Genomic DNA, 26,219 nt, shown 5'->3' with positions numbered 1-26,219 from the left:
GGACTCTGGCAGCTAGCTTCCTCTCTGCTCCCATCCTCTCCAGGCCTCTCCAGGGTGCCAGGTCACAGAGACCCCCTTCAAGGACACCTGCCTCCTCCCCGCACCCACATTTGCAGGACAGTGCTCCCCTCTCCACAACCTGCCTATTCCCTGTCTGGAAACCTGGGTTCAGCCACCAAACCTGGCGTTCAGGCCAGGCCCCTCCTTGCTAGGTCACATGGGGACGCCGCGGTCTCCACAGCTGCTCACCTCGCAGGGCCGCAGAGGGTGGGGACCTTCCCAGCGTTGAGAGGGAAGGAAGAGGCTGACACTGGCGAGAGGCCACCTGCCTCAAACACCCCTTCGAACTTCATCTGAAGAAACACTCTTTAACCACTTGGACAGGCTCTTTGTTTTTACACGAACAAACCCCACCACAGAGGTTTGTTCCATCCTTGATCAACTCTAAACCGGATGTGAGTTTGAAAGTAAATGTACAAAAAGGAGTACAACCACCTTCCCCCTGGGTGGGTGGCGGGGAGCGGCCTCCCCAGACGGGAAAAGGGGGTAGGGACCCTTCTGAGGGAGCTTCTCCTAGTCCTTCACTCCCACCAGACCAGCAAGAAGCCCCCTCAGCGGGGCCCTCCCCTCCGGCTCTCTGCAGTGAAATCCATGCTTTGGGATTTTTAGCTTCTGAGGGAAACCCCACAGATGCGGCAGGGCCTCAGGGCCTCAGCCTGTAAAATGGGTTTCAGCTGGCGTTTGGCTCCCCCTCAGTACCTTCTTCCCCTCTCCCAAGTTATGTAACTGTTATCGCTTCCAGTCACTGACTGTCAGAGTCCAACAGGCCAGGTGGGACTTTAAGGAACTCCCTCCTGAATTGCGGGAGAAGGGGCGGGGTCAGTTCCAACACCACCCCCCCCACAGAAAATAGTCTCTCAGTCCCTCAAGTGATCAAGAACCCCATGGAGCCCTCGCCAGTTTGGCTCAGTGTATAGAGCATCAGCCCATGGACAGAAGGGTCTTGGGTTCGATTCCAGTCACGGGCATGTACCTAGGTTAATGTTTCTCTCTCTCATTCTCCCTTCCACTCTCTGTGAAAATCAATGGAGAAAATATCCTGGGGTGAGGATTAACAAAACAAAACAAAACAATACAAACAAACAAACAAAAAGGAAAAGAAAGAAAAAGGGCTTTTCTAAGGAAAGAAAAAAAAAAAAAAGAACCTCATGGAGGGAGAACCAAGATAGCAGACAATCCAATAAAAAGCTCCACGCATGGGCTTTGGGAGTCACCTGTTTTCCTTGCTCATGCGCAAGCGTGCATTTTGGGATAGTGTGTCTGGATTTAACAGTGGGGAAAAAATCACTGACTGACCCAAACCCCAAACTTGACAGGAGAGACCTCCCAGCATCCTTCAGTCTCCCTCGTGCTGGTCAGTTCCCACAGTGAAGCCAGGCCAGGCTCCATATGCCCCACTCTGTTATTAGACTTGGCTGCAGGGGCTCAGGCCTGGGTACGGGCTCTGCCACATACACATCATGGGACTTCTCTGAGTCTTGGTGTCCTGGTATTTAAAACGGGGACAATAGCCCTGCTGGTATGGCTCAGTGGTTGAGCATCGACCTACCAGTATGTTTGATTCCCGGTCAGGGCACATGTCTGGATTTTGGGCTCGATCCCTGGTAGGGGGCATGCAGGAGGCAGCTGATCAAAGATTCTCTCTTATCATTGATGTTTCTCTCTCTCTCCCTTCCTCTCTGAAATAAAATATTGAAAACAAAAATGTAATGGGGACAATGATTTCTGTCCTCCCCCCACAGGGTTGTTTACAAAAATTGAAAAAAAATATAGAGTCCTCACTGGTTTGGCTCCCTGGATAAGGCATCAGCCCGTGCACTGAAGGGTCCCAGGTTCCATTCCAGTCAAGGGTACTTATCTCAGCTGCAGGCGCGATCCCTGGCCCTGGTCTGGGTGTGTGCGGGAGACAACCAATTGATGTGCCTCTCTTACATCAATGTTTCTATCTCTCTCTGTCTCTCCCTCTCCCTTCCACTCTGTCTAAAAATTGATGGGAAAAATATCCTCGAGGATTAACAAAAAAAAAAAAAAGGGGAAAAAATAGAGAAAGCACTTTATACCATACCATTTATAAAACTGTCATACCAGTGTTTCCCAATAATGCTTCATAGAATATAGCAAGGGAAGTATGAGAAATGTGGTACTTATACTCTAACCTTGGCTTTAACATCACATGCAGGTGAGCATATTAAAGGCCCTTATAAGTCCTGCAGTTTAAACGTCTGTTTAACGATATTTAATCCATTAGGTCTAATTTCTTAACTTGTGTGGCTCTCTAAACTCTTTCTGGGATACTAATGAATAAACATTCAATGTCTTGAGACCTCTAAAGAATAGCTTAGGAAATACAGCCCAGTATGGACTGAAGTAGGCCTGGTTCCTGTCTTTGTCCCAGTGTTCTCCGCAGTGCCAACCTGACTCACATTCCCATACCTCTGAGAAGACCCCAATGCCTTCTGTGTGGGTCACTTTCCATTTCCCACCCTCGCCAGACTTACTCTACATCACCCATACAGGGGATAGAGGGGAACCTGTAATTTATTCTGCCCTAAAAAGGGGGGGCTCACCAGCTTCTCCCATATATGCACCAGCTCTGGCCCTGCCACACTCAGAACTACCTCAAAGGTTCAACCTGACTGTCCGTCCCTGTGACCTAGCCCCCCCTTCTATCCTCCTCCCTCATTGGACAGACACATTCTGCCCTTTCCACTGTCAGAGGTCCGTACATATTCTGCTACTTCCTGAGCCCCACCATCGAATGCGCAATCGCCCTCTGACCACCTCCCTGCCTCCCTGCCCATTTTGGCAGCTCTTCAGGCTGGGATTTGGTGCTACACATCTTTGAGAGGTAAGAATACAAGTGATGAAAAGGATGTGCTCAGAAACCTGGGTTTAAATCCCGATTCCACCACTTATCAACTGGATGATCAAGTTACTTCCCTGTGCCTCAGCATCCTTATCTGTAAGTGGGGCAAACGAGAGCACCTGTTTCTTGGGGTTGTTGGGAGGAATTCATGAGTCGATTAAAGTGCTCAGGAGGACGGTGTCTGGCACACAGTGAGTGCTAGGTAAGTGTTAGCTATTACTATTACTATTATTATCATTCCTTCCCTTCCACAAGGCAGTGTTTAAAACCCTTTATAACTGTGTTTATTTACTTCCTCCCACTGTGCTCTGAAGTGCTCACAGACAGGGCTCAGAGAGCGCTCTCCAGGCTGAGCTGAAGGCACCAGGGGCAGGATTTGAGGTTGGAGACGGGGGCGGGGTTTCCCCACTGCCACATCAGGGTACTTTCCCACCCAGGCGCCCAGCCGGCCACACCAGCCCTGCTGCTAAAGCCACGAGCTGCCAGGGCTCGAAGGGTCCCGAGCCCGGCTACAAACGAGGAAACTGAGGCTAACCAGGCCTCTTTCACACTTCATCCCCCCCCCCCCCGCACCCCCCCCCCCCCCGCCATCATCAACGCCTCCAAGTAGGTCTGCTGTGGACAGAGCTCCGCTGTCAACTTGACTTGGGGGAAGGAGAGGGAAGGCATGGGGAGACACACAGTCTTCACCTGATGGGAGTTTAAAGGTGGTGCAAGAGTCCAGCCCAAGCCCTAATCTGACACGTGCCCGTACCACCATTTCACAATAGATGGAGTTGCCCACATGATCCTAAGGGGCAGAGAGCAAAAGACGTTTCTCTCTCTCCCCCAAAGCACCCAACCTGCAAGCACGAGTTTTCTCCAGGGGCAGGAAAGCCGTTCTCACTGCCCGGGCACTCCCAAGACGAGCCCTACAGGAAGAGTCACACCAAAGACGGCCGGCGACGGCCTAGGGCAGTCGGGGCGCACTTCCTGGAGGAGGAGGCGCGTTCCGCGCGCTCCAGCTAGCGAACCGGCCCCTTGCCTCACTCACCGGTGTCCACAGAGGTGAACAAGGCGCTCGGCAGGGCTCTCCGGCTGCCTCCGCCACTGGGCACGACCAGCGCCTTCATCTGCCGGACCAGCTGGGGCATGCGGTCCCAGAGGCCCTCGGCGCGGCAGCGCTCCAGCTCGCTCTCTATCTTCAGGTGGGAGCCGTGTGCGCCCTTCGCAGCCATCTTCGCGCGGGCGCTGTCATGGAAGGTGCGGCCAAGAAGTGGAGACCCGGCCGGGGGCGGCGTCCCGGCTGGGGCGCACACGCAGGCGGGGTCGAGGAGGGCGCGGACGGCGTCCGGGGCCCCGGTGGCAGCGGGGGCCCAGGCGGCGACGGGAGAGCAGCAGCAGCAGCACTGATCGCACCGCCCGGCGCCTCCGGGCTGGGGCTCCGGCTGCGCGGCCCGGACGCGTCCACAAGCAGCCTCCGCCTCAGCTGCAACTGCCTCTGTCGCTGCTGCCTCCGCCGCTGCTGCAGCTGCTGCCACAGCCCCCGCCCCGGGCCGGGGCGCCTCCAGCTGCGGACCCGCCCCTGGCCTCCGCTCCACCCCCGCGAGGGCGTGGCGCGGCTCCGGGGGGCCGGGCGCGCCGGCGGCCAGCGGGGCCACAGCAGCCAGGCTCGCGAGGGGCGCTCGCGGCCGCCCCGGCGCCAACCGCCCGCCGCCCGCGCGGCGGACTCCGCGTTCACTTTAATGCTGGGCGGAGTCCCGGCGCCCGCGGGGCGCCCCGCTGCCCGCCCCCTTCCCAACCCATGGGGTCTCTCGGCCTGGGAGACCCCCGCCCCGACGTTCCGGCTTTGTGTGAGGACTCCGTCACCACTGCTGCCCCCGACACGTCACAAATCCGAGGAGAGGTCGGCCGGCCGGGAGTCCCCAACTCCGAGGGCGAGCCTCCTCGGAAACCCGCCTCCGCCGCGTGGGTCCTGCCCTGCTCCCTGCGGGGAACGCGCGGGCCTTGCGCGCCACCCCCGGGGTACGCGGGAGCAAACCGGCGGGTTGGAGTCTCTCGACTCTGACTGTTTCCTTTTTTTTAAACAGCGGAGTTCCTCTTTCCAACTCGACTCCCCTACACCAACCGACTGTTCTCAGCAGAATCCAATTGCCCTGGATTTCTTAAAGGTTTTAAGCTGTTTCTCCAACTTGGTATTTATTTATTTCTTAATTCTGGTGTGTAACGACTGCGATCAAAGCTGTCCTGAGCTCTTGGCAAGCCTTGTCTGGCTCGGTGGGGTACTGAGAGGTTCAAAGGATGACACGGTGGCCTGGAGGGAGGGGCAGACCCACACCCTGTGCCTGATACGGGTTCTGGTGGCCCCACCCCCGGGGTGACCTCGGTTTAATCTTGTGTAGGGATTGAGGCCATCACGCATAAAATCACAGTGAGACCAAAACAAAAAGCAAACAAACTAACAACAACAAAAATAACCCTCCCTGTATTTAAGTGAAGACTCCAGAAAACAGGGGAGTCAGGGCAAGCTTTTACGTATAGACTCCTAAGACCCCTCACGTAGGTCTTGCCCACTGCCGGACACATGACCTTGAGCGTGAGCATGGCCACTCACTGTTAGGAGCCACTGCTTCGCGCTTCCGGACAGCTGTAAACGTGGGGAGGCTTTTGTCAAGAGGAGCCCTGGTTTCCTGGTGCTCATCCCACTGGGCGCTGCAGCCACACGGGGGACAGCAGTTGAAGGCAGTCTTCCTGCCCCCCCCCCCCCCACCCCATCCTCCTAGATACCCTTCTCTCCAATTCCAACTGTAGCTCCATTCCTTGCTCGGCAGGCAGGGTTTCCTGAACTTGGAGGCTGTGCTGAGTACCTGGGGTCTGTCCTGATCTCCCAGAATCCGGGAGAAAAAGCAAAGAAAAATTGGGACAGCGGCCTGCAGTTAGAATTGACTCAATTCACATCCACGCCTCCTTGCCTACTCTTGTCAACTCCTCTTGTTGGCTTTTGGTTAGTTACCCTTGGCTGCCCTTGCTAGTGACCAGAACCGGATTTTGCCAGGGGAACGATTTGAGCATGTCCTTCCGGGGAGGGTGGCCTGAGTACACCCTGTGATTTACCCCAGATCTGGCATTCCCCGGAGTCAGGCCTGGGGCAGACAAAGAAAAGCAGAGTTGATAAGCAGGAGGCAATCTTTAGGGAAAAGAAAACCTCCTCCCTCCCCTCCCTCTTTTCTGCAGTCCTTTGCCAACCCTGCCCCCAGGTTGCAGTACTCCAGGGAACTAGCTGAAGGCGAATGGCTGCTTGTTTCTTTGACAGGTGTTCCCATATTCATGTGGGCATGGGCCGAGGTGGGGAGGAACATCCCTTGCACTTGGCATGGTTTGAACTTACGATGAGAAGAATTTATCTCAGTCTATTGAGATCTTGCTTCTAGGTGCATCCTTTGTTTGGCTCAAATACATTTTTATAATACAAAAACAAAAAACTTACTATGCACTGCTCCTCAATACTGTGGAACACGTGCCTCCGTGGCTCTTCTCCAGCAGAGATAAGATCCCAGCCTGCTAGTGACCAGCGTTTTTGGGGGGCGGTAAGAGACTATACGCACAACAAAGAACAACCATGACTAATTAGTAACATTTGCCCAAATCAAAGGCACATAGAAAGGGGGGTGGTTGTTTTGATTGTTTAATCTGAAATCTCTTAGGTGAGAGTTTAGGACAAATTATTCTGATAAAGACTCCTTGCTACCTTGAAAATACTACCAAGATAACTTGCTGATCAGATGAAGCTGAGCTCAGAGGAAGTAATGAAGTCCATAGGAGGTAAATAAACTTGCTGAAGAATGTTTTCACAGGACAAGAAAGATGCGGCATGAGGGACCATCTGGTTTAAAGGGGACCCCAAGACAAGACAAAGGAAAATGCTACTAGTATACCTGCTGCCCCAGACAAGGTGGGGAGGTGCTTGCCACTGAATCATAAGAGAGGCTATAGTAAGCTATTGGTCTTTAAAAAAATCTTTGCTGAAACCGGTTTGGCTCAGTGGATAGGGCGTCGGCCTGTGGACTGAAGGGTCCCAGGTTCGATTCCGATCAAGGGCATGTACCTTGGTTGCGGGCGCATCCCGAGTGGGGCGTGTGCAGGAGGCAGCTGATCGATGTTTCTACCTCATCATTGATGTTTCTATCTCTCTCTCACTCTCCCTTCCTCTCTGTAAAAAAATCAATAAAATATATATTTTTTAAAAATCTTTATTTATTTGGCTTGGTAAGGAAAAAGTTAACAGTAAATTTTATCTCCTTAGTTAGCTTATTCCTAAATATTTTAATTTTTTTGTTGCAATGGTAAGTGGAATTGTTTTTTTTAGTTTTTCTTTCTTTTTTTAAAATATATTTTTTTATTTCAGAGAGGAAGGGAGAGTGAGAGAGAGATAGAAACATCAATGATGAGGTAGGATCATTGATTGGCTGCCTCCTGCATGCCCCCTTACTGGGGATCGAGCCCACAACCTGGGCATGTGTCCTTGACCGGAATCAAACCAACCCGGGACCCTTCAGTCCACAGGCAGACGGTCAATCCACTGAACCAAACTGGCTAAGTCTAGTTTCTCTTTCTGATAATTCATTATTGGTGTATAAAAATGCCTTCAGTTTCTGGGTGTTTATTTTGTATCCTGTTACATTGCCGAATTCATTTATTAAATCTAGTAGTTTTTTGGTGGAGTCTTTAGGGTTTTCTATGTACAATATCATGTCATCTGTGAACAATGACAGTTTTACTTCCTCCTTTCCAGTATGGATGTCTTTTATGTTTTCTTCTTGTCTGATCACTGTGGCTATGACTTCCAGTATTATGTTGAATAAGAGTGGTGAAAGTGGACATCCCTGTCTTGTCCCTAATCGTAGGGGAAACGGTTTCAGTTTTTACCTATTGAGTATGATGTTGGCTGTACGTTTGCCATATATGGCTTTTATTATGTTGAGGTATGATCCCTCTATTCCCACTTTGCTGAGAGTTTTTATCAAAAATGGGTGTTGGATTTTGTCAAACACTTTTTTGCATATCTATTGATATGATAATATGATTTTTGTCTTTCAATTGGTTTATGTGATGTATCATGTTTATTGATTTGCGAGTATTGTACCAGCCTTCCATTCTTGGAATAAATCCCACTTGGTCATGGTGTCTGATCTTTTTAATATATTGCTGGATCTGATTTGCTAATATTTTGTTGAGGATTTTAGCATTTATGTTCATCAGGAATATTGGCCTGTAATTCTCTTTCTTTGCAGTGTCTTTATCTGGTTTTGGAGTTAGGATCATGTGGGCCTCATAAAAAGAGGGTGGAAATGTTCCTTCCTCCTGCATTTTTTGGGCTAGTTCTTTGAATATTTGGTAAAATTTCCCTGTGAAGCCATGCAGACCAGGGCTTTTGTTTGCTGGGAGGTTTTTATTTTTATTATTTATTTTTTTATTACTGCTTCAATTTCATCAGTTGTTATCGGCCCATTCAGGTTTTTTGATTCTTGCTGATTCAGTTTTGGAAGGTTGTATTTTTCTAGGAATCTGTCCATTTCATCCACATTTAGATAATTTGTGACTGGTCCTGAGTACCCTGTTTGGAGCTATCAGCAGTCCACAGCTTGTGGTTCCCTCTGCTGGGACAGGGTGCCTTTGGAAAGGACCTAGATATGCACCAGGGTCTGCTTTTCCTAGCCCTAGGTCCAGAAGGAGATCAGGCAAAGACTCAAAGCTTCCAGAGATCTGCCCCTGCCTACAGTCTGATTGTTATTCTCAGTCTTAATTTGCGTCAGGCTGTAGACCACAGCAGGGCCTAGACTCCACAGGATGGGGCAAGAGGTTTTCCAACAGAGTGGAACCATTGCTTGCCCCTCCCCTGCCCCAGGCAAAAGCTGCCTGGAAGGTCAATGTCTGCCTGAGAAAGATGTCCTCTGCAATATGAGGGAATGGCTCAGCACTGGAAAACGGGGCTTTCCAAGCTCTAACCCCAAGGCCCCAAACCCTCACACAGTTCTAGTCCACTCTGCCTTCCCTGCCGGAGCACAAGGTGAGTGGCTGCACACAAAATTTTGTTCATTGGGCCTTTAAGAGGGTACCTGCATTTCCAGCCATCTTTCCCTGGTAGAGAGAAACCCCACTGTTTTTCACAAGCAGATGTTATGTGGGTACCTTTCTCAGTTCTGGTGCTCTGGGCTGAGGAGCCCAGCTTGGGGTTTAGACCTCTGAGTTATCAGTGGGAACCCCCCACAGCTGAGATGTCCCTCCAGAACTTCAGCTGTTGTCTATGGGAGCCCTGCCAGCCCTCGCAGGCCTCTGCACTTCCTACCAGTGTCTGTGTGGTCTCCACGTTCAGTTCTTGGTTATCGGGGTTCTCTCCAGCTAATTTTCAATTTATTACTCAAGATGATTCTTTCTGTATTTTAGTTGTAATTTAAGTTTGGTCCTGGGAGGGTGTCAGTGTAGCTTCCACTTAATCTGCCGCCATTTCCCTGCTCTGAATCTATATTCTTGCCTGCTGGGTTTCTCAATGGGGACAATAGGAGGAGATATGAAGACTCCTTTCTCCTTCAGGCTTTTGATTGTTAATTTTATTCCTTCTTTAGCACCTTGTTTTAGAGGCTATTGTGCAAATTTGGGTAAAGGTTTAAGTAGGTCATTCTGAACCTTGATGAGTTTAGTCTGGAAGAATATCATTAGAATTGTTTGCCCACAAAAGAGCTTCAACCTGTGCTTGATCTACACAAAAGAGTACTGGTACAACAATATCCAAATTAGCCAGGACCTCATTATGAATAGAGACGTCCTCTGGGACTGGGGGGAGGAGACCATCAGGAGAGCATTCACACAGTAAATCCCTTGGTGTCACAAAGGAAAAACTTTGGTTAAAGATTCTAGGCTAAAAAGAAAAAAAGGTTCAAAGCTGACAGTTATAGGGGTTGGGGGGGAACTGGAGAAGGTGCGATGAGGATTATTAACTAGATGCATGACTGGAATAGTTTGTTGACTCTAAGTAGTGTTCAGGTTTAAAATTGATATTATTGTGCCCATATCAATCAAAAAGTTGTAACGTTGTCCTTTAATTTTTAGAGCAATGTTCCCTTGAAGGTTTAAGAAGAATAGAATGGAAAATGGAACACCTTCATTGATAACTTTTTTCTTTTCCTTTGTTTTAGTTTCTTACTCTTTCAATATAGACTCTTTCGAGATTTTGATCATAGCACTGTTTTCCATTCTACTTTTTACTTGCATATTAAAGTCTCTATTTCTGGCGTAAGGCCATTCCCAAAAAGATAAGAGGGAGAGCCAAGGTCAAGTCGGCTTCAGGATTTACTCCTGAATGCTGTCTCTCCATTTTTCTTTTCTTTTTTAAGTTTATCTTTATTGTTGAAAGTATTACAGATGTCCCCCCATTGGCCACCTCCATCCCACACCCACCCCTCCCAGGCCTTCACATTCATGGGCTATGAATATATGCATATAAGTTCTCCAGTTAATCTCTCCCTCCACCATCCCACCACGTTTTTTGCCTTGAAGAACTGAATCAGAGTACCATCTATTTCCACAGGAAAGTTAAATGATAGTTTACCAAAGTTCTTGACCAACATCTCTACTTTGGAGCAGCAGTTGCCAACCGGCGGTCCATGGACCACTGGTGGTCCGTGAAGTCCAAAAGGTTGGCGACCACTGCACTAGAGGATGAGCCATCAGTCAGTACAAAGAGGTTCATATAAACACTCTGGATGATTCTTTGACTATAAGGAAGCTTCTAATATTCTTCCAGAAGGATCATTTTCTATCATTCGAACCTTTACCCTTTTCTGAAAAATAATGCTCAGTCAAAAGAAATCCCTTTTAATTTATTTTATTTTATTTTATTGATTTTTCACAGAGAGGAAGGGAGAGGGATAGAGAGCTAGAAACATCGATGAGAGAGAAACATTGACCAGCTGCCTCCTGCACACCCCCTACCGGGGATGTGCCCGCAACCAATGTACATGCCCTTGACCGGAATCGAACCCGGGACCTTTCAGTCCGCAGACCGACGCTCTATCCACTGAGCCAAACCGGTTTCGGCAATCCCTTTTAATTTTAATGTGTTCCTTTTCTCCATGTCCAGGGTGGTCCTCGAGTGTACCATAGACCCTAAAAACACTTATCCCTCTAATCACTTACAAAGAATAATGAATCAACCGATGACTGAGCAGAGGGTTTGAACTAATTCTTGGAGTAAGCATTGTGGCTGGGAAAACTCCAGAGTAACGACCTCTGTTCATGCAGTGGCTATGATGCTGAAAAGTGCCTTGTCAATTGAAATTTTGTAAATTAAATCTTAGAAAGGCAAAAATGATCATCATGAAAAATGCCTTCTATAAGAAGAGACTTTCATAACGTGAACAGTCAGACTGTAACCTGTAGATCATTGTGTTTGTTTAGCTAATGGCCTCCGTGTGTCCCAGTCTCAAGACTGAATGCCCAAGTGCTCCAGCTCAACTCTCACCTACTCGTTGAAGCCTCACCCTGCCTCCCAGCTCTTACTGTTACAGAAAACGGAAGAACAAAGCAATACTTAGAGAGATGGAGTTACATTTATTATGCGCAGGTCCAGAGGAAAATGTATCTCAAATTCTGGGCCCCAACATGCAGGAATTCTCCCTATTTATATGATTTTACCTTCTTTGTCTCCCAAATATGGAGTGTTTCCGGCCCCTTTTGTAAATTCTTAAAGAGCCCGTATGTGCTGGGCCTTGAGACCTCAACCAGAGGCCTAGCCTGGAGTCAGCACTGATAAGCTTGTCTGGGGAAGATTTAATGGCCCCTCTAAAGTGGGAGTAGTCTTAGCAAGCAAGAATTTACAGAAGCCAATTAGCAGGGTTAAAATTTCAAACAGCAGTTTTCATATAAGATGGATGTTTCATTACAATTTATGTTTCTTCATCTCTGCACTAAATCTTCACATGGTCTGTGCCCTACAGTTCAGCTCTTTTCAATGTTCAATTCCTGCAATGCTTAAAAAAAAAATAATACTCAATACATTAAACATGTTTCTCTTGCTGCTTCCCTTCTTTTCTATATTTCCATCATTGCAACCTTCAGTATATTTATAATAAGAATTTCAGGTATAGGTTAATAGGTGTCACTGTGAGAAATAAAATTTAAAAAGCTTACCATTCTTTTGAAATTGATTAACTGATTCATTCACACATCCCCCTTCACTTATATTGTTAAAACTATTAGATGTTGGGTCAAGAAGAGAAAACAATAATTTTGCTTAGAGAACAATAAACTATAATGGTGGGGATTTGGGGGGAAGGCAGGAGACAAGTGATCTTACAGGTGATAATCAAGTTAACTTATTCTGAGCAGGCATGTGTCAACATTTTACTAAAAAAAAAACAAGTACAGTGCAATGAACTGACCTGTTTTTTAAAAAAATACTGAAAGCTGAATAGGAGCAGCCCAGATCCCTAAAGGTCAATTTATGGAAGGATCAATTAGTTCAATGTCCATGCTACCCCCCAATTTGCCAAATGTGCAAGTTACCAAAAACTCTTGAAAAATATCCAATGACTACTAAGGTATTTTTTATGAATACCACATAGAATATTTTTATTATTCTTCCAGGTATTATTCTCCAATATTCTAATTCAAAACATTCATATTCAACATATTCTAGAATGTTTTTATTCATGAATATGTTTCATAAATATATTTACATTTCTTTCAAAACATCTTGAAATTATGGTAAGATAAATCAAGCTTTCTATTAATTGGAAAGCTAAGCTCATAAGAAAGTAAATGAAATCACATAAGGGGAGTTGGGAACTCAGGATAGAACCTTCACATTTATAAGTGGAACAGAAGATGAGAAGTCAGTGAAAAGAATCCTAGAAAGAATAGCCAGGCCTGGCCAGAGTGGCCCAGTTGGTTGGAGTATTATCCCATGCACCAAAAGGTCGAAAGGTTGCCAGTTCTATTCCAGGTCAGGGCACATGCCTGGGTTGTAGGTTCAATCCCTGGTTGGGTACCTACAGAAGGCAACTGATTAATGTTTCTCTCTCATATCCCCCGCTCCCTTCCTGTCTTGTAGCATGTCCTCAGGTAAGGATTTAAAAAAAAAAAAAAAGCCAGTGGGATAGGAGTGCATGATGTCAGAAAACCCGAGATGTTTTTCCAAGTGGGAGTGGTTGGCTGTGATGAACAGCACGGAGAGGGCAAGTAGAAAAAGAGGAGGAGGTACCATTGGATTTGCATGAAGATTGCGGTTTTCATTAGTGTGGTAGTGAAGACACCAGAGGGAAAGGTTATTTACGATAGGAATGGTTTATTAGAGAGGGAATAATAGGTGATTCAAGAGAGGGAAGAGGTTAAGATCCGCAGAAGTGGAGGCATTGGTATCAGACACTGAGCTCTTTTTTTAAAAAAATAATTCTTTATTGTTGGAAGTATTACATATGTCCCCCCCTTTTCCCCCATTGGCCCCCTCCAGCCCGCCCCTCCCCCGCCCCTGGTCCCCCCACTGCCAGGTCTTCAGCACCCTATTGTCTGTGTCCATGGGTTATGAATATATGCATACAAGGTCTTTGGTTGATTACCTCCCGCCCACCCTCCCCCACCTTCCCTCTGAGATTCCGCACTTTGTTCCACGCTTCGAGTCTCTGGATCCACTCCGTTCATCAGTTTGTTGCTTAGATTCCACATATGAGTGCGATCATGTGATACTTGTCTTTCTCTGACTGACTTATTTCACTTAGCATACTTTCAAGATACCTGCATGCTGTCACAAATGGTAAGGGAGTCTTCTTTTTGACTGCTGCATAGTATTCCATGGTGTAAATGTACCACAGCTTTTTTATCCACTCATCTACTGATGGGCACTTGGGCTATTTCCAGATCTTAGCGATTCTAAATTGTGCTGCTATTATCATAAGGGTGCATACATTCTTTCTGATGAGTGTTTCAGGTTTCTTAGGATATATTCCTAGAAGTAGGATCACTGGGTCAAATGGCAGATCCATATTTAATTTTTTGAGGAAACCCCATACTGTTTTCCATAATGGTTGCACCAGTCTGCATTCCCACCAGCGGTGTACTAGGGTTCCCTTTTCTCCACATCCTTGCCAGCACTTGTCATTTGTTGATTTGTTGATGGTAGCCATTCTGACAGGTGTGAGATGGTACCTCATTGTCATTTTGATTTGCATCTCTCAGATGATTTGTGACATTAAGCATTTTTTCATATGCCTCTTGGCCATCTTGTCCTCTTTGAAGAAGAGACATTGAGTTTCTTGAAGAAAGAGACCATGTCTTATTTGTACTTGTATCTCTAGTAACTCCCAGTACATAGGAGGTACTCAAGAAATATTACTGAATTATTGATCAAATGAGCAAATGGAAAAATAGATGGATGGCCGATGCAGGACTGGAAAATGAATTATATCAAACTAAAACTTAAGAGTAAGGAAAAGAGAAGAGGTCCTGGATTAGTAAGGTTTCTACAGGGACTTTGGGATCCTGGGACTTTTCTCTGGGATAGGGTAGACAGATTTCAAACTCAGATGAAGATGAGACTAAAAAAACTGTGGTACATTTATACCGTGGAATACTATGCAGCAGTAAAAAAGAAGACTCTTATCCTTTGTGACAGCATGGAGGGATCTGGAGAGTATCATGCTAAGTGAAATAAGTCAGTCAGAGAAAGACAAGTATCCCATGATCGCACTCATATGTGGAATCTTAGTAACAAAATAAACTGAGGAACGGAGTGGATCCAGAGACTCAGGAATAAGGGACTATTTAAGGCAGTTGCCGTGGCTAACTTTCAAGGCACTGATCTGATAAAACCAAATGCAGTGATGGTTCTGGGACCCTTTACTTAAGCACTTTCTTTCTATCTCTCTTTTTGAAACCAGGCTCATATGAAAAATGATGATGTGTCTTTACAGAGCCAAATGGGAGAAAGGTTTTAATAAATGACAGTTCCACATTCAGTTACCCATCTGGTCACTGAATGACAGTCTTGTATGGAGGGAAAGGTGTAAGGGCAGGGTTATGCAGGGCTTATCTATTCGTTTCTTTTGTTTATGTGCGTGTGTTTTTTTATCTTTATTAATGCTTGCCTTCTATTGAGATAGCAGCTGATTTCACGAATGCGCAGGTGAGGTAGGGTTTGAACCGGGCCACCCCTAGCCCTGGTGGGACTCCTCTGTGAGCGGGTAGGTGTTGCAGAAGACGGCTTTGTGGAACTGAGGAAGCGGAGTATTGGGAACACAGGATTCAAGGCCGGCCCCAGCGTCTTCCAGCCCTTTCATTAGGAAAGGATTTAGGATTCCGATGATCTTTCTTCCCAATTTGCCAGTGCAAGTGGAGGCGGGGCTGGAAGCTAGCCTTGGCATCCGCTCCAACGGTGTTGCCCGTCTACGTCCCGCGCGGGTCTACGCTCCTCGGGGTTTCCTAGCAACCTGCCGGGCCCCAGGGTGTCCAGGTCCACCAAACCGGGCCGCAGCCGAGTGTCGCCTCCGGGAAGTAGGAAGAACGGCGTCTGCCCGACCCTCGGGCCGTTACACGTGGAATCTCCCGAGCCGTGCGTCCGGCCCGGCGGCGGGCTGGGGCGGGGCCTCGCGGCGCCAATGGGCGGGGCAGAAGGGAGCGCGCCTGCGCACGGCAGGCCGGGGGGCGGGGCCGGGAGAAAGGCGCTGAGGACGGGGGCTGGCGAGGCTCACGCGGGGTCGCTGCGTGTCTGGGAAAGTTGGGCAGCTGCGGGCCGCGAGGGTGAGTGAACCCGGGAGCAGCCCAGGTGTGGCCGCGGCTGGTGAGGCCCGTGTCCCCCCACCCTGGGGGAGGAGGTCCGTGGGGCGGCGCCCAGGGGTCCTCAGCAGGGCTGGGATCCCGGCGCCCCTCTGTGGTCCTGGGGCGTCGGGCTCAGGTTGAGAGGCTGGAGGGGCCTACGTGGGGGTCTCAGCCCCCGAGCCGCCTCGGGAAGCTTAGCCGGCTTAGAAGCAGAGCATCTCTCTCGGGGCAAGCCGCTGGGGGCTGTGAAGCCAGATGGGCCCCGCCGGAGCCGATCTCCGCTGGCACCCCCTCTCCTCCGACCCTCCCTCCCCCCGCCCCCCCCCCATCTCCTCCTGGAGGAGAGAATAAACAGGTCCTGCCTGGCCGGGCGAGCTTGATTTGGCTATGCCCCGGAGTGGGAAGGCGAGGGAAGGTGATTTCCTCTTGTGTTCCCTATCTGGGCACGGGCACTGCCACTGCCACCCACCCCGTGCCCAAGCCACAGCCTGGGCGTCATTCTCACCCCCTGTGCTCCTTTACCACCCGTATCGGATCCATCGCAGATCTCTCTTGGATGCGTCCACTTTTCCACTCCCAGGCTCTGCTCCAGCTGGCTCCGGCCGCCGTCATCTCTGCCCTGGAATACCTCCGTAGGCTCCTGACTGGTCCCCTGCTTGTCGTTGTTGATCCTCTGGAGCTGGTTCTGTACCGGAAAGCCAGAGTGATGGTCTTAAAACACGCATCTGACCACCACACCATTCCCTTTCCGACCTCTTAGGAGCTTCTCATTGCTCTTCCACGCTCTCCAACAGGGCTTGCAAGCCGCTTCTTGGCCTGTCCTCTTTTTACTCTTAACTCATCAGTCTCTTACTATACCGAGTCTCCAACCATATTGGACTGTTGAGTTCCTGGGTTAGACCAAGTTCCTTCCGGGCTCAGGTGTCTGCTACATCATGTTCCCTCCCCCTGAGGTGCTATCCTTTGGTTGGAAAAAAAATCCTCCTCGTCCTTAATGAATGACTCCACGTTATGGGCTGAGGGTCTTACTGGTCCACAGGTTGTCTCCGTCGTAGTCCTGTCCTTAGCACCTTGTGCAGCACCAGGCTGTTAGTAAAGAGTAAGTTAGTTAAATATAAAAATGAAGCATAGGCATGGCGGCTCCTTGGGCCCCCCAAAATGAATAAATAGATCCAGTTATCAAATGCCTGCACTTTCAGAATCTGTCCTCAACCCCCAAGCCCTGTAGAGGTTTCTTTGGCCTAGGAACTTGGTTATTTTCTCATCTTCAGTTCAGGCCCATGGAAGTTTTAAATGGGGAAGTACCGATCAGAGTTTTTCCTTGGCTTTGACTCTGGGTACAGGATGTCTGGATGTTGTGTGAGTGTGGCTGCTTTGAGTTTGGATTCTTAGCTGAGGGCCTTTGGTGTGAGAGAAAAGCTGTTAACAGCTGCTGTGGGCTTAATGGGAGGAAGGCTGGCTCCAAACTACATAATGGGAGGGGTGGGTGGGCCAGGCCAAACCACTGGTGGGAAGGCTCCAAAGGAAAGTTGTTTTTCCAGCTTAGGCCAGATCTTTCCTGATAGGGAACAACATACCTAAGGCCCAGACCCACTGCTCTGATTCAGACGTGAAGGTCTGCTATCTGCAGGTCAGCTCAGCACTTGGTGATACATTCAGTAGGGAATAGAAGAGACAGAAAAGATGGGTTCCCAGCCCTCAGAGCGGGAGGAGAAAAGGAAAGCAAAAGGAGGACAAAATGTGACCATATGTTAAGGCCACAATGAGCGTGAGAAGCTGCAGACTGAGGTCAGAGGAGGGAACAATTGATCTTGCCTGGAAGAATCCAGAGGTGATACTTTGAACTGGGCCTGGAAGGAAGAGGGAGGACAGACAGATGGAACCAGTGGGAGCGATGCTCTGGGACTGGAAGAGGATGCAGCGAGGGGAACTCTGACAGTCCCAGCACTGCGGGATCTCAGGCCTGCGATGGTCAGGTGCTGCGCTCCCAGGCCTGCGGCTTCTCCTCGCGAAGGATGACTCAAAGCATGGGTTGTATTCTGAAATCTCTTTCAGAAATCTCTCCTCCTCTGGGTTTTTCTCCAACGTGGCCTTTACATTTTCTCAAAAAAGTCCAGCGAGATCAGGAACTCCTGGGGTTTATCTGTCCGGCTGTTTGCTCATGGCCTTGGACTAAGTGGTTGCAGTGTGGATGATGCAACTTGTTCATGGGACGGAAGGGAGTTGCTTATGTTTCTTTTCGAATGTGACAGTTTAAAGTGTTAGGTGGCAGTCAGATTCCCTGCTGTCATTACAGCACTTGGAGGGAGAGTTTCTCCTTTGTGTTCGTAGGTTTGGTTTTTGTTGTGATCTAATACAGGCATACCTTGGAGATATTACAGGTTTGGTTCCTGGCCACCACAATAAAGCGAATTTTGCAATAAAGTGAGTCACGTGAAATTTTTGGATTCCCACTGCATATAAAAGTTATGCAGAAGCCCTGGCTAGGTAGCTCAGCAACAAAACGAAGTATGCCTGTAGTTAGAAACCTGCAACAGCAAACCACGATGGGACATGCTCAGCCGTTATTCTTGGCCGTTATTCTGCCTTCCTTGAAGAAGGGATCATTTGGACCCATAGTTATTATACTACTAATCACTTTGGTCTTCTTTGAATAGAACCCTCCCCCTCTCCCAATTTGATATACTGAGTTTCCAACCACATAGTTATAGGAAATGGTGCCATGGGTTTAGTGATCGTTTAGCTTAACTATCTGATAGATATCTTAAAAAACAAAGTAGTTTTATGTTCAGTTACATTGACATCAAAACTTGGCAGCATGTTCGTAAAGTGGGACTCGCGCCCCCCCCCCCCCCCCCTCCCGGGACCAAGGCACACAGGCTGAGGACTGCCACTGTACTGTGCTGGATGCCAGGAATGTAGATGCAGTCCTCACCCTCACAAAGCCCAGTCCAGCAAAGGGCACCGACAGTAATCCGACGTTGTTCAAGACCACGTTCACAGCTGTCGGCTGAAGGGACGCACTCAGGAGCATATGGGAAGAGCACCTACGCCAGGCTTGAAATTGAAGAAGGCTTGCTGGAGAAAGAGGCCTTTAAGGTGTAGGAGTCTGAAAGGCTTGGGAGGAGCTGGCCTCCCACTCTGATCCCTCCTGTCCAGAACTCTCACACTGTTGTGTTCTGTTCCGGCCTGCGCAGTCACTGCTGAGAGTAACTCGAAACCTTGTTTTCTGGTACCAGCTACAGTGGCAGGGGCCTTACCAGGGTCTGGACACTTTTATTTGGTAAAATTGGAAATGTAGTTTCTGTTTCTGAATTATTTTCTATAAATGAGAACTGGAAGCCCCTTTTTCATTCCAGCCATATAACATTGGAACAAAATTATGGGATGAGTTACATTAAATACAGATTTGTAAACAAAAAACACGTTTATAGTAGAAATTTTAGAAGCCATAGAAAAGTAAAAATAAAAATCACTACTAATCTCATGACTCAGAAGATAATCTTTTTTTTTTTTTTAAATATATTTTATTGACTTTTTTATAGAGAGGAAGGGAGAGAGATAGAGAGCTAGAAACATCAATCAGCTGCCTCCTGCACACCCCCCACTGGGGATGCGCCCACAACCAAGATACATGCCCCTGACCGGAATCGAACCTGGGACCCCCCAGTCCGCAGGCTGATACTCTATCCACTGAGCCAAACCGGTTTCGGCAGAAGAAGATAATCTTTATTTTTAGTTGTCCTGTGTGTGAAATATACATACTTTAAAATATATATATTGATTTCAGAGAGGAAGAGGAGAGATAGAAACATCAATGATTAGAGAGAACTATCAACTGGCTGTCTCCTGCTCGCCCCCTACTGGGGATCCAGCCTGCAGTCTGGGCATATGCCCTGACAGGGAATCGAACTGTGACCTCCTGGTTCATAGGCCACCAGCTGGGCTACATACATTCTTTTTTACAAAAGTGAATTTTTCTTTACAGACCTTTGCAGCCTGTTTTTTGTTTGATATATATTGAACATCTTTTCCAATTATTGACATATTGCATTATGATATCCCTCCTTAGTAATAAGACTAGATGCTGCTTTTTCACCCTCTTAAGTGACACATCCCACTGACTATTGTCCCCTTAGGGAGGGGGCCGTGGGAGGTTATACTGCTGATAGGCAACGTAGGTTTGTTTTTGTTTTCTTTTTAATATTTTATTGATTTTTTTACAGAGAGGAAGGGAGAGGGATAGAGAGTTAGAAACATCGATGAGAGAGAAACATCAATCAGCTGCCTCCTGCACACCTCCTACTGGGGATGTGCCCGCAACCAAGGTACATGCCCTTGACCGGAATCGAACCTGGGACCTTTCAGTCCGCAGGCCGACGCTCTAACCACTGAGCCAAACCGGTCAGGGCGGCAACATAGGTTTGGAAAATTTTCCTAAGTGTGGTAGGAGTGGCATTTTCCAGGGTCCTTCCTTTTAGGATGGGTGAGGGGGCTGCAACACGTCTACTTCCCAGCCCAGGTACAGGGAGTAGAGATGGCAGAGCTTCGGAGCTGAGCTCCGTGTGTAGCATGCGGAAGGGTATGACCAGTAGCTGTGCTTTATCTTTACTGCTATAGGTTTGGGGCTGTGGCTACAGTTGGCTCCTTAGGAATTACTAGCCCTTGTTATTCAGCAGAATCTGCACTGCCTTTTATGAAGTGAATGTGTTAGTCGGGGCTTTCTTTGTATTGGTGTGCAGGTCTCCTGGCTGTCCTTCCCCTTCCTGTTTGAGGTCAGTCCATAAGCCCCAGGAAGGACCAGGACTTGCAGTTTAACAGTCAGTAAAGCCCTGCCTGAGCCTTGGTGGGGAATGTTGATGGGAACAAAGCACTCCCGACCTCGGGGAGCTTGCTCTGTTGCTGACTGTCCTCCTTTTGTTGACCACAATCCCGGGTCTAGCCAACGGGAGTACTTGATGGAATCCTTATTTCTGTGTACCCCTCCTTTCCAAAGCTCTTTCACGTGGTTAAACTACTTGCCTCTGTCACAGCCCTGAAAGTGGACGAGGCAGGGGGTAATGTCTTCTTCTCTGTGCTGGCCTTGAACTGACCCACCTCATCGCTTCCCTCAACTGCCTTTGCTCCACTAAATACCTTCCCTACTGTGCTACCAGTGGAGCCATTCTGAAAACAAGCTCCGATCTCATCTCCCACTCAGGAATCCCCAGGAGCTTCAGTCCCCTTGGCCGACCCTGCCCAGTGATGTTCAGTACTGCCTGGTCAACCTTGGCAGCCTGTTGTTCCTACTTGACACTCTCTGGGCTCCAGACCAACTAAACCACTTGGAGTTTCTTTCCCATTTCGCTGCACCTGCCACTCTACTCCCACCGTTCCCTTAGTCCTTCAGTCCCGGCAGGTCCACAGCACACTCATCCATCCAGGCCCAGCTGAAGTCCCCATGCCGGTCAGCACTCTCTGATTTTCCCTCACCCAGAGGAAACTTCTTTCTGTGAACTCTCAGAGGGTTTATCTGTCCTTAGGACACCTCTATTAGCCCTCTCGGTAGGAAGTATTGCTCTCACCGGACTGTAAGCTTCTTGTAGGCAGGAATGATCCTCAAACCCACTGACGCTCTCAGTGAGGTGCTCGGCCTTCTGGAGGTGCTTCAGGAAGTGGCATAGACCTGTCCATCTGAGTGGCGGGGACCTGGAGCCTAGTGGACTAGTGGCAGAGCTGGCCCTGGAGTCCGTTTAACATACTCTCTTCCCCAACTTTGCTCCTTTCTCAGGGTTCTCAGGAGCACACTGTTTTGAGGCTTGAAAGAACTTCAGCTCTGGTGTTCTCACGTTCATCTTCTGTGTTCCCCACCTCCCAGGTGCCAGCGACCATGAGATCTCTACAGCTGCTCAGAACCCCCTTCCTGTGCGGCCTGCTCTGGGCCTTTTGTGCCTCAGGTACCAGGGCCGAGCAGCCTGGGGCCGGTTCCTCCCATCCCGGCAGCATGGGGCTGGATAAGCACACGGTGCACGACCAAGAGTACGTATTCAGCCAGTGCCGTGGCCAGGGGGCTCCCCTTCCTCTGCAGCTGCAGCCGCTGCCATGGCACACTCAGTCCTCTTTCCTTCTGCTTACATTTTTCAAGGATGATATGGATTCCTTATATACCTGTAAGTCAGGTATTCCTTTTTTCATCATCATATCACCAGTGGAGGATCTTGAGGCCCAAATGGGATACATGACTTACCTGAAGTCATTCTGTCTTTCACCACAGATAGATAGATACACACACACACACACACACACACACACACGCAGTAGTGGTGGTGGAATCCAGAATAGAGCTAAGGTTTCTTGACTGCGACAAGACCATTTTCTTTTTTTATTGGCACAAACATTGAATCATTTGTTGCAACTTTTGTCTTGGGCCAGTTAGCCTTACACCTTACACTCTGTTATCCTTGAATTGCTTTAAAAAGAAAAAAAATTTTTAATTGATAGCCTCAAAAACTGTTATAACAACATTCTAGTAATAAAGAGAAATAATCACTCATACTCTTGCCATCATAATAGATGCAGTGTTTTATTTTATTCCTGCTCCCTTCACGGCCTTGCCTATACCTGCCATCCTTGAGTGTGGTCTGCCCCTGTTTCTCAATGGATGAGTTTCAAAATTTGAACTTTTAAGAGTCCTTAAGGTTTCGGCCTGATCCCACTGTCCCTGCCAAGTGGTCTGAGTCTAACCGTTGGTTTCTAGGCATATCATGGAACATCTAGAAGGTGTCATCAACAAACCCGAGGCGGAGATGTCTCCACAAGAACTGCAGCTCCATTATTTCAAAATGCACGATTATGACGGCAATAATTTGCTTGACGGCCTAGAACTTTCCACAGCCATCACTCATGTCCATAAGGAGGTAGGTCAGGCAGTGGTGCACTGGGCAGCCTCGCGGTAAGGCCTCCCTTTGGTACTTCAGTCCCCCGTCTTGATGACCCGTGCTGCCCAGTGCGATAATTGTTGCTTCTCTTCTTTCTGCTCGCCACTCTGTTCTGTCTCTTCCTATTTAGTGGTCCTTCTTGCAGAGGGTGGCCTGCTACAGCTGAAGCCCCAGGGCCTGTGTCTTTAGCAAGAGCTACAGGCATTTCTGCTGCATACCAGAGTTTGAAAACCAGCACCCAAAAGGCAAACCGTGTTCAAAATGCAGAGCAGGGAAGACGTCATGTTATTTGAGAAGAATGGGGAACCAAGGGACCGAGGGGCTCAGCAATAACGGAGGGTTTGTACAGTGCTGCGAACCAAGCAGTTTGCAAAGCACTTTTAAGTAGGTTAGAGATCTCACCCGATCTTTGCAACAGCCTTTGAGAAGGCAGGGGCAGGCATTGTTATTACCTGATTTTAGAGGGGAGGAAACTGAAATCGAGCTCTTTTGTCTTCAGATCTAATGCCTGTTCTGCTCTGCACACTGCAGTGTAGAGAGAGGAGGGGAGGCAACGTTGGTGAGCAGGAGAGCAGGTTTGGGTTGACTTTGAAGGCCGTGGGGAGAGCTAATAGCTCCATACTGGAGATGGTGTGACTGGAGCAGTGTTTTGGAACATCCTTTGCTGTGGGAGGCCGACTGATAGGCATGAGGAGAGTCTGGTATGAGCAAGAAGAATGGGTTCAGAGTCCTGGCAGGCGAGGGTGATGGTGGCGATAGGAGAGGAAAGGTAGATATGGGAGAGATGCCAAAGGAAGAATTGTCACAGGATGTGAACAGCGATAGCTTAGCACTTGGCACAGAGTCTGCTCTGGTCGGCAGGCCTTCTTCCTCTTGTTCTCACCCCGAGGTCTAGTCCAGGTGGACAGTTTCTTACTGTATCAGGGAAAATGGCGCCCAGAGCTGGTCCTCGCGAGGCCTGAGCTGTAAGCTTTTCTCTAGGATGGGTTTGTGGGCCCTGGAATTCTGTGAAGCACATCATTCTTTAAAAAATATTTATTGTTGAAAGCATTACATATGTCCCCATCCCCCATTGAACTCCTGTAGCCCACCCCCACTCCCTGCTGAAACACATAATTCTGTATAAACATATCTAGCTTTCTACTGTGAACATGGATGACTTTTGTAATAAGAAAAGGATGAGAAGTAATTTTTTAAATAAATAAGCAAGGGCCTACTTTGATTATATCTTTCTTCTAACTGGCAAATATAATTTCTAAATTAGATTATTATGAATTGACTATATCTGATATATGGTTTGTGGATTCCTAGAAAGTAGCCACGTACTACATTGAAGGAGTTTTTAGACACCTATGAGCATGATCATTTTGGAAATTGGCTAAGCACTTCCAGTAAAATGTGCCAACTCATTGTCTCATTTAAATTTTGTAGGGAGGGAATGAACAGGAACCACCAATGAGCGAAGAGGAACTGATTAACTTAATAGATGGTGTTTTAAGAGACGATGACAAGAACAATGATGGATACATCGACTACGCTGAATTTGCAAAATCACTACAGTAGACATTATTTGACCATCTCCTAGTTATTATGCAAATGTGACCCATTATAATGTGATTGAACACTTTCAGTAATGCAGAATAATTCATTTCCAATTACTGCTGACGTATTTTGGTAAAAACCTGTAGCAAGTGTGACACTGGTGTGAGAAAGAGAAGTCAAGAGAAATAGGACATGTTGTCTCCAAGTACTGTTAAATCTCCTGTTGGACAAGGGCTCGATTGAAGAGTCTTTGTAAGAGTATTGGATAATTGGAGCTGAGGACTCAGGAACAGGACTATAGAATACTGCTGTTCTCTTGGTTTTAATTCATGCTACCTGAAAAGGCGAGCTTTGCCAAGTGGACACACTTTTCAGTAACAGTGAAGGAATGGAATCAATGCCAAATGTCCCCCCTTGTGGGTTCTGTCTCTTCAGGAAAACGTGGTCAGTATTCTGTAAAGTTCCCTGGCTTAAATGATTACTTGCTTTGGGCAAGTGAGTATTGATTAAGCTATTTCAAAGCCACAGCCTCACATGAATGTCAGATATTGAGTTCAGCTAGCCAGAGTCTATCTTCTTGCACTAGGATATGATACACCACTGACCTAAGAGATTAACCTTTTTCAGTTTTTCAATATTTTATGAAACTACTGCCATATCCTTATACTTTTATTTCTTTCATGTCTTCTTCAACCTGGGAGAGACCTTGAATTTAAAACTGTTCTCTAATCAATAGCACATGTTTTAGCTTTCTTAATATTTGTATTTAACTCTTGTTTCTAGAGTTTCGCTTTTGCAGTTTAGAAACGTAGGCATGCAAGGATTTTCCCTTCTGCTTGATACAGCGGGGGTAAAACTACTAGCTGCCGTAGCCAAGTGCAAGTGAAAAGATCATTCACCAGGCACAGTAATTAACCTGATACAAGTTGTATTTAGAAGGAGTGTTGTTTAAATGACCCCTTCTAGCCTAAATATGTGAATTCTTTCAGATCAGGAAAGATTGGAAAGAGAAGCCTAAAAACTCTCAACAGTGTGAGTCTCAATAATAGCTGAAAGTGAGAAGCAGCAGCAAATTGTGATTTGGTGTATTGGATGTGATGGACATACTGTGATAGAAAATCATAAAATGATGATTGAATGGGGGAAAACTGCATAAAATTTACTGTAAGATGTATAGAGACTTATTTTCCTTATTGAAGTATTCTTATAAGAAAACATGTATTTGTAAAAATGGTTTCCTGTGTCACGTATTTGTGCAATCAGAGCTGAACTATAAACTATTCTTGTAAAACCTAGTTATTTTGAAAGATTTATATAATGAATTCTGGATATATGACCAATAAAACTGATGAAACAAAATGAAGGGCCGTTGGTTTTGTCTAATAGGCTTCTTCTGCCATCACGTGAAGGCTTTGTTTATCTGATGCAGATGTTTACATGTGTCTTCTCTAGTGCAGGCCCTGTGACCCTCCCTGCCTCTACCATTGCTTTTGCAGGGGTCAATTCCCAGTATTCAGTCACTTTCCTCTTTTAGACATTTTTTTTTCTTCTGAATGAAATCACTTTTTGGACCTTTTTTCCTGGCCGAGTTCAGATTATGACAACATTTTCTGGCTTGGGAAAACACAGTGTTTTCTCCTTGAGTCTGGTGACTATTCTTCCTTTGCTGGAAAATTTAATTAGATAGCTTTATTGCAAGCCTCCCAGGCCCAAGCAAAAAGTACAGTCCCCCTGGCTTTTTGGAAATAACATTTTGTTCTGCCAGTTGAAAAGCAAGGAAAGAAGTTGCCATTGCCTTTTGCCCCTCAAGATCCTTGGATCTTGCACTGGCCCTTCTTCATCTAGAGCTGCCCCTCTGGACGGATCTAGTGAGTGGGCTTATGGTTGGAGGAACCTCATACTGTTGGCAGCTAGGAAGGGGGACAGTGAGGCCGCTGGGAGGAAGAGAAGCAGATCCTTAGAAGGCAGAGTCATCCCATTAAACAGGATGGACACCTTCCCCCTGCGTAGCTGGCTGCCATTGGTAATGACTCCCCGCTGGCCTTTGT

General features: G+C 47.6%; 2 protein-coding genes across 5 annotated transcripts in view; one reads left to right on the top strand and one right to left on the bottom strand.

Annotated features, from left to right (window-relative positions):
• The window catches only part of TTC7A (tetratricopeptide repeat domain 7A), a 108,495-nt gene extending 104,352 nt beyond the window's left edge, over window positions 1-4,143 (bottom strand). The window contains exon 1 of the mRNA XM_054728502.1: window positions 3,960-4,143. Within this exon, the coding sequence (XP_054584477.1) occupies window positions 3,960-4,143 (184 nt within the window). The remainder of the gene's footprint in view (window positions 1-3,959) is intronic.
• Window positions 4,056-25,530, top strand: MCFD2 (multiple coagulation factor deficiency 2, ER cargo receptor complex subunit). Of its 4 annotated transcripts, none has more exons than XM_054728504.1 (4): window positions 4,056-4,113; window positions 21,570-21,730; window positions 22,449-22,608; window positions 24,061-25,530. In XM_054728504.1, exons 2-4 carry the CDS (start codon window positions 21,582-21,584, stop codon window positions 24,190-24,192), a joined length of 441 nt encoding a protein of 146 aa, XP_054584479.1. In that variant the 5' UTR covers window positions 4,056-4,113; window positions 21,570-21,581; the 3' UTR covers window positions 24,193-25,530. The 4 variants fall into 4 exon arrangements, with proteins under 4 accessions (XP_054584479.1, XP_054584478.1, XP_008160386.2 ...); XM_054728503.1 differs by lacking the exon at window positions 4,056-4,113 and adding an exon at window positions 4,162-5,100; XM_008162164.3 differs by lacking the exon at window positions 4,056-4,113 and adding an exon at window positions 15,613-15,694.
• The last annotated feature ends 689 nt before the right edge of the window (window positions 25,531-26,219 follow it).

The sequence above is a fragment of the Eptesicus fuscus genome, chromosome 16 (genome assembly GCF_027574615.1).
Source record: "Eptesicus fuscus isolate TK198812 chromosome 16, DD_ASM_mEF_20220401, whole genome shotgun sequence".
NCBI classification, from domain to species: Eukaryota; Metazoa; Chordata; class Mammalia; order Chiroptera; family Vespertilionidae; genus Eptesicus; species Eptesicus fuscus.
Note: the sequence above shows the minus strand (reverse complement) of the source record. Positions and strands in the feature narration are given on the sequence as shown.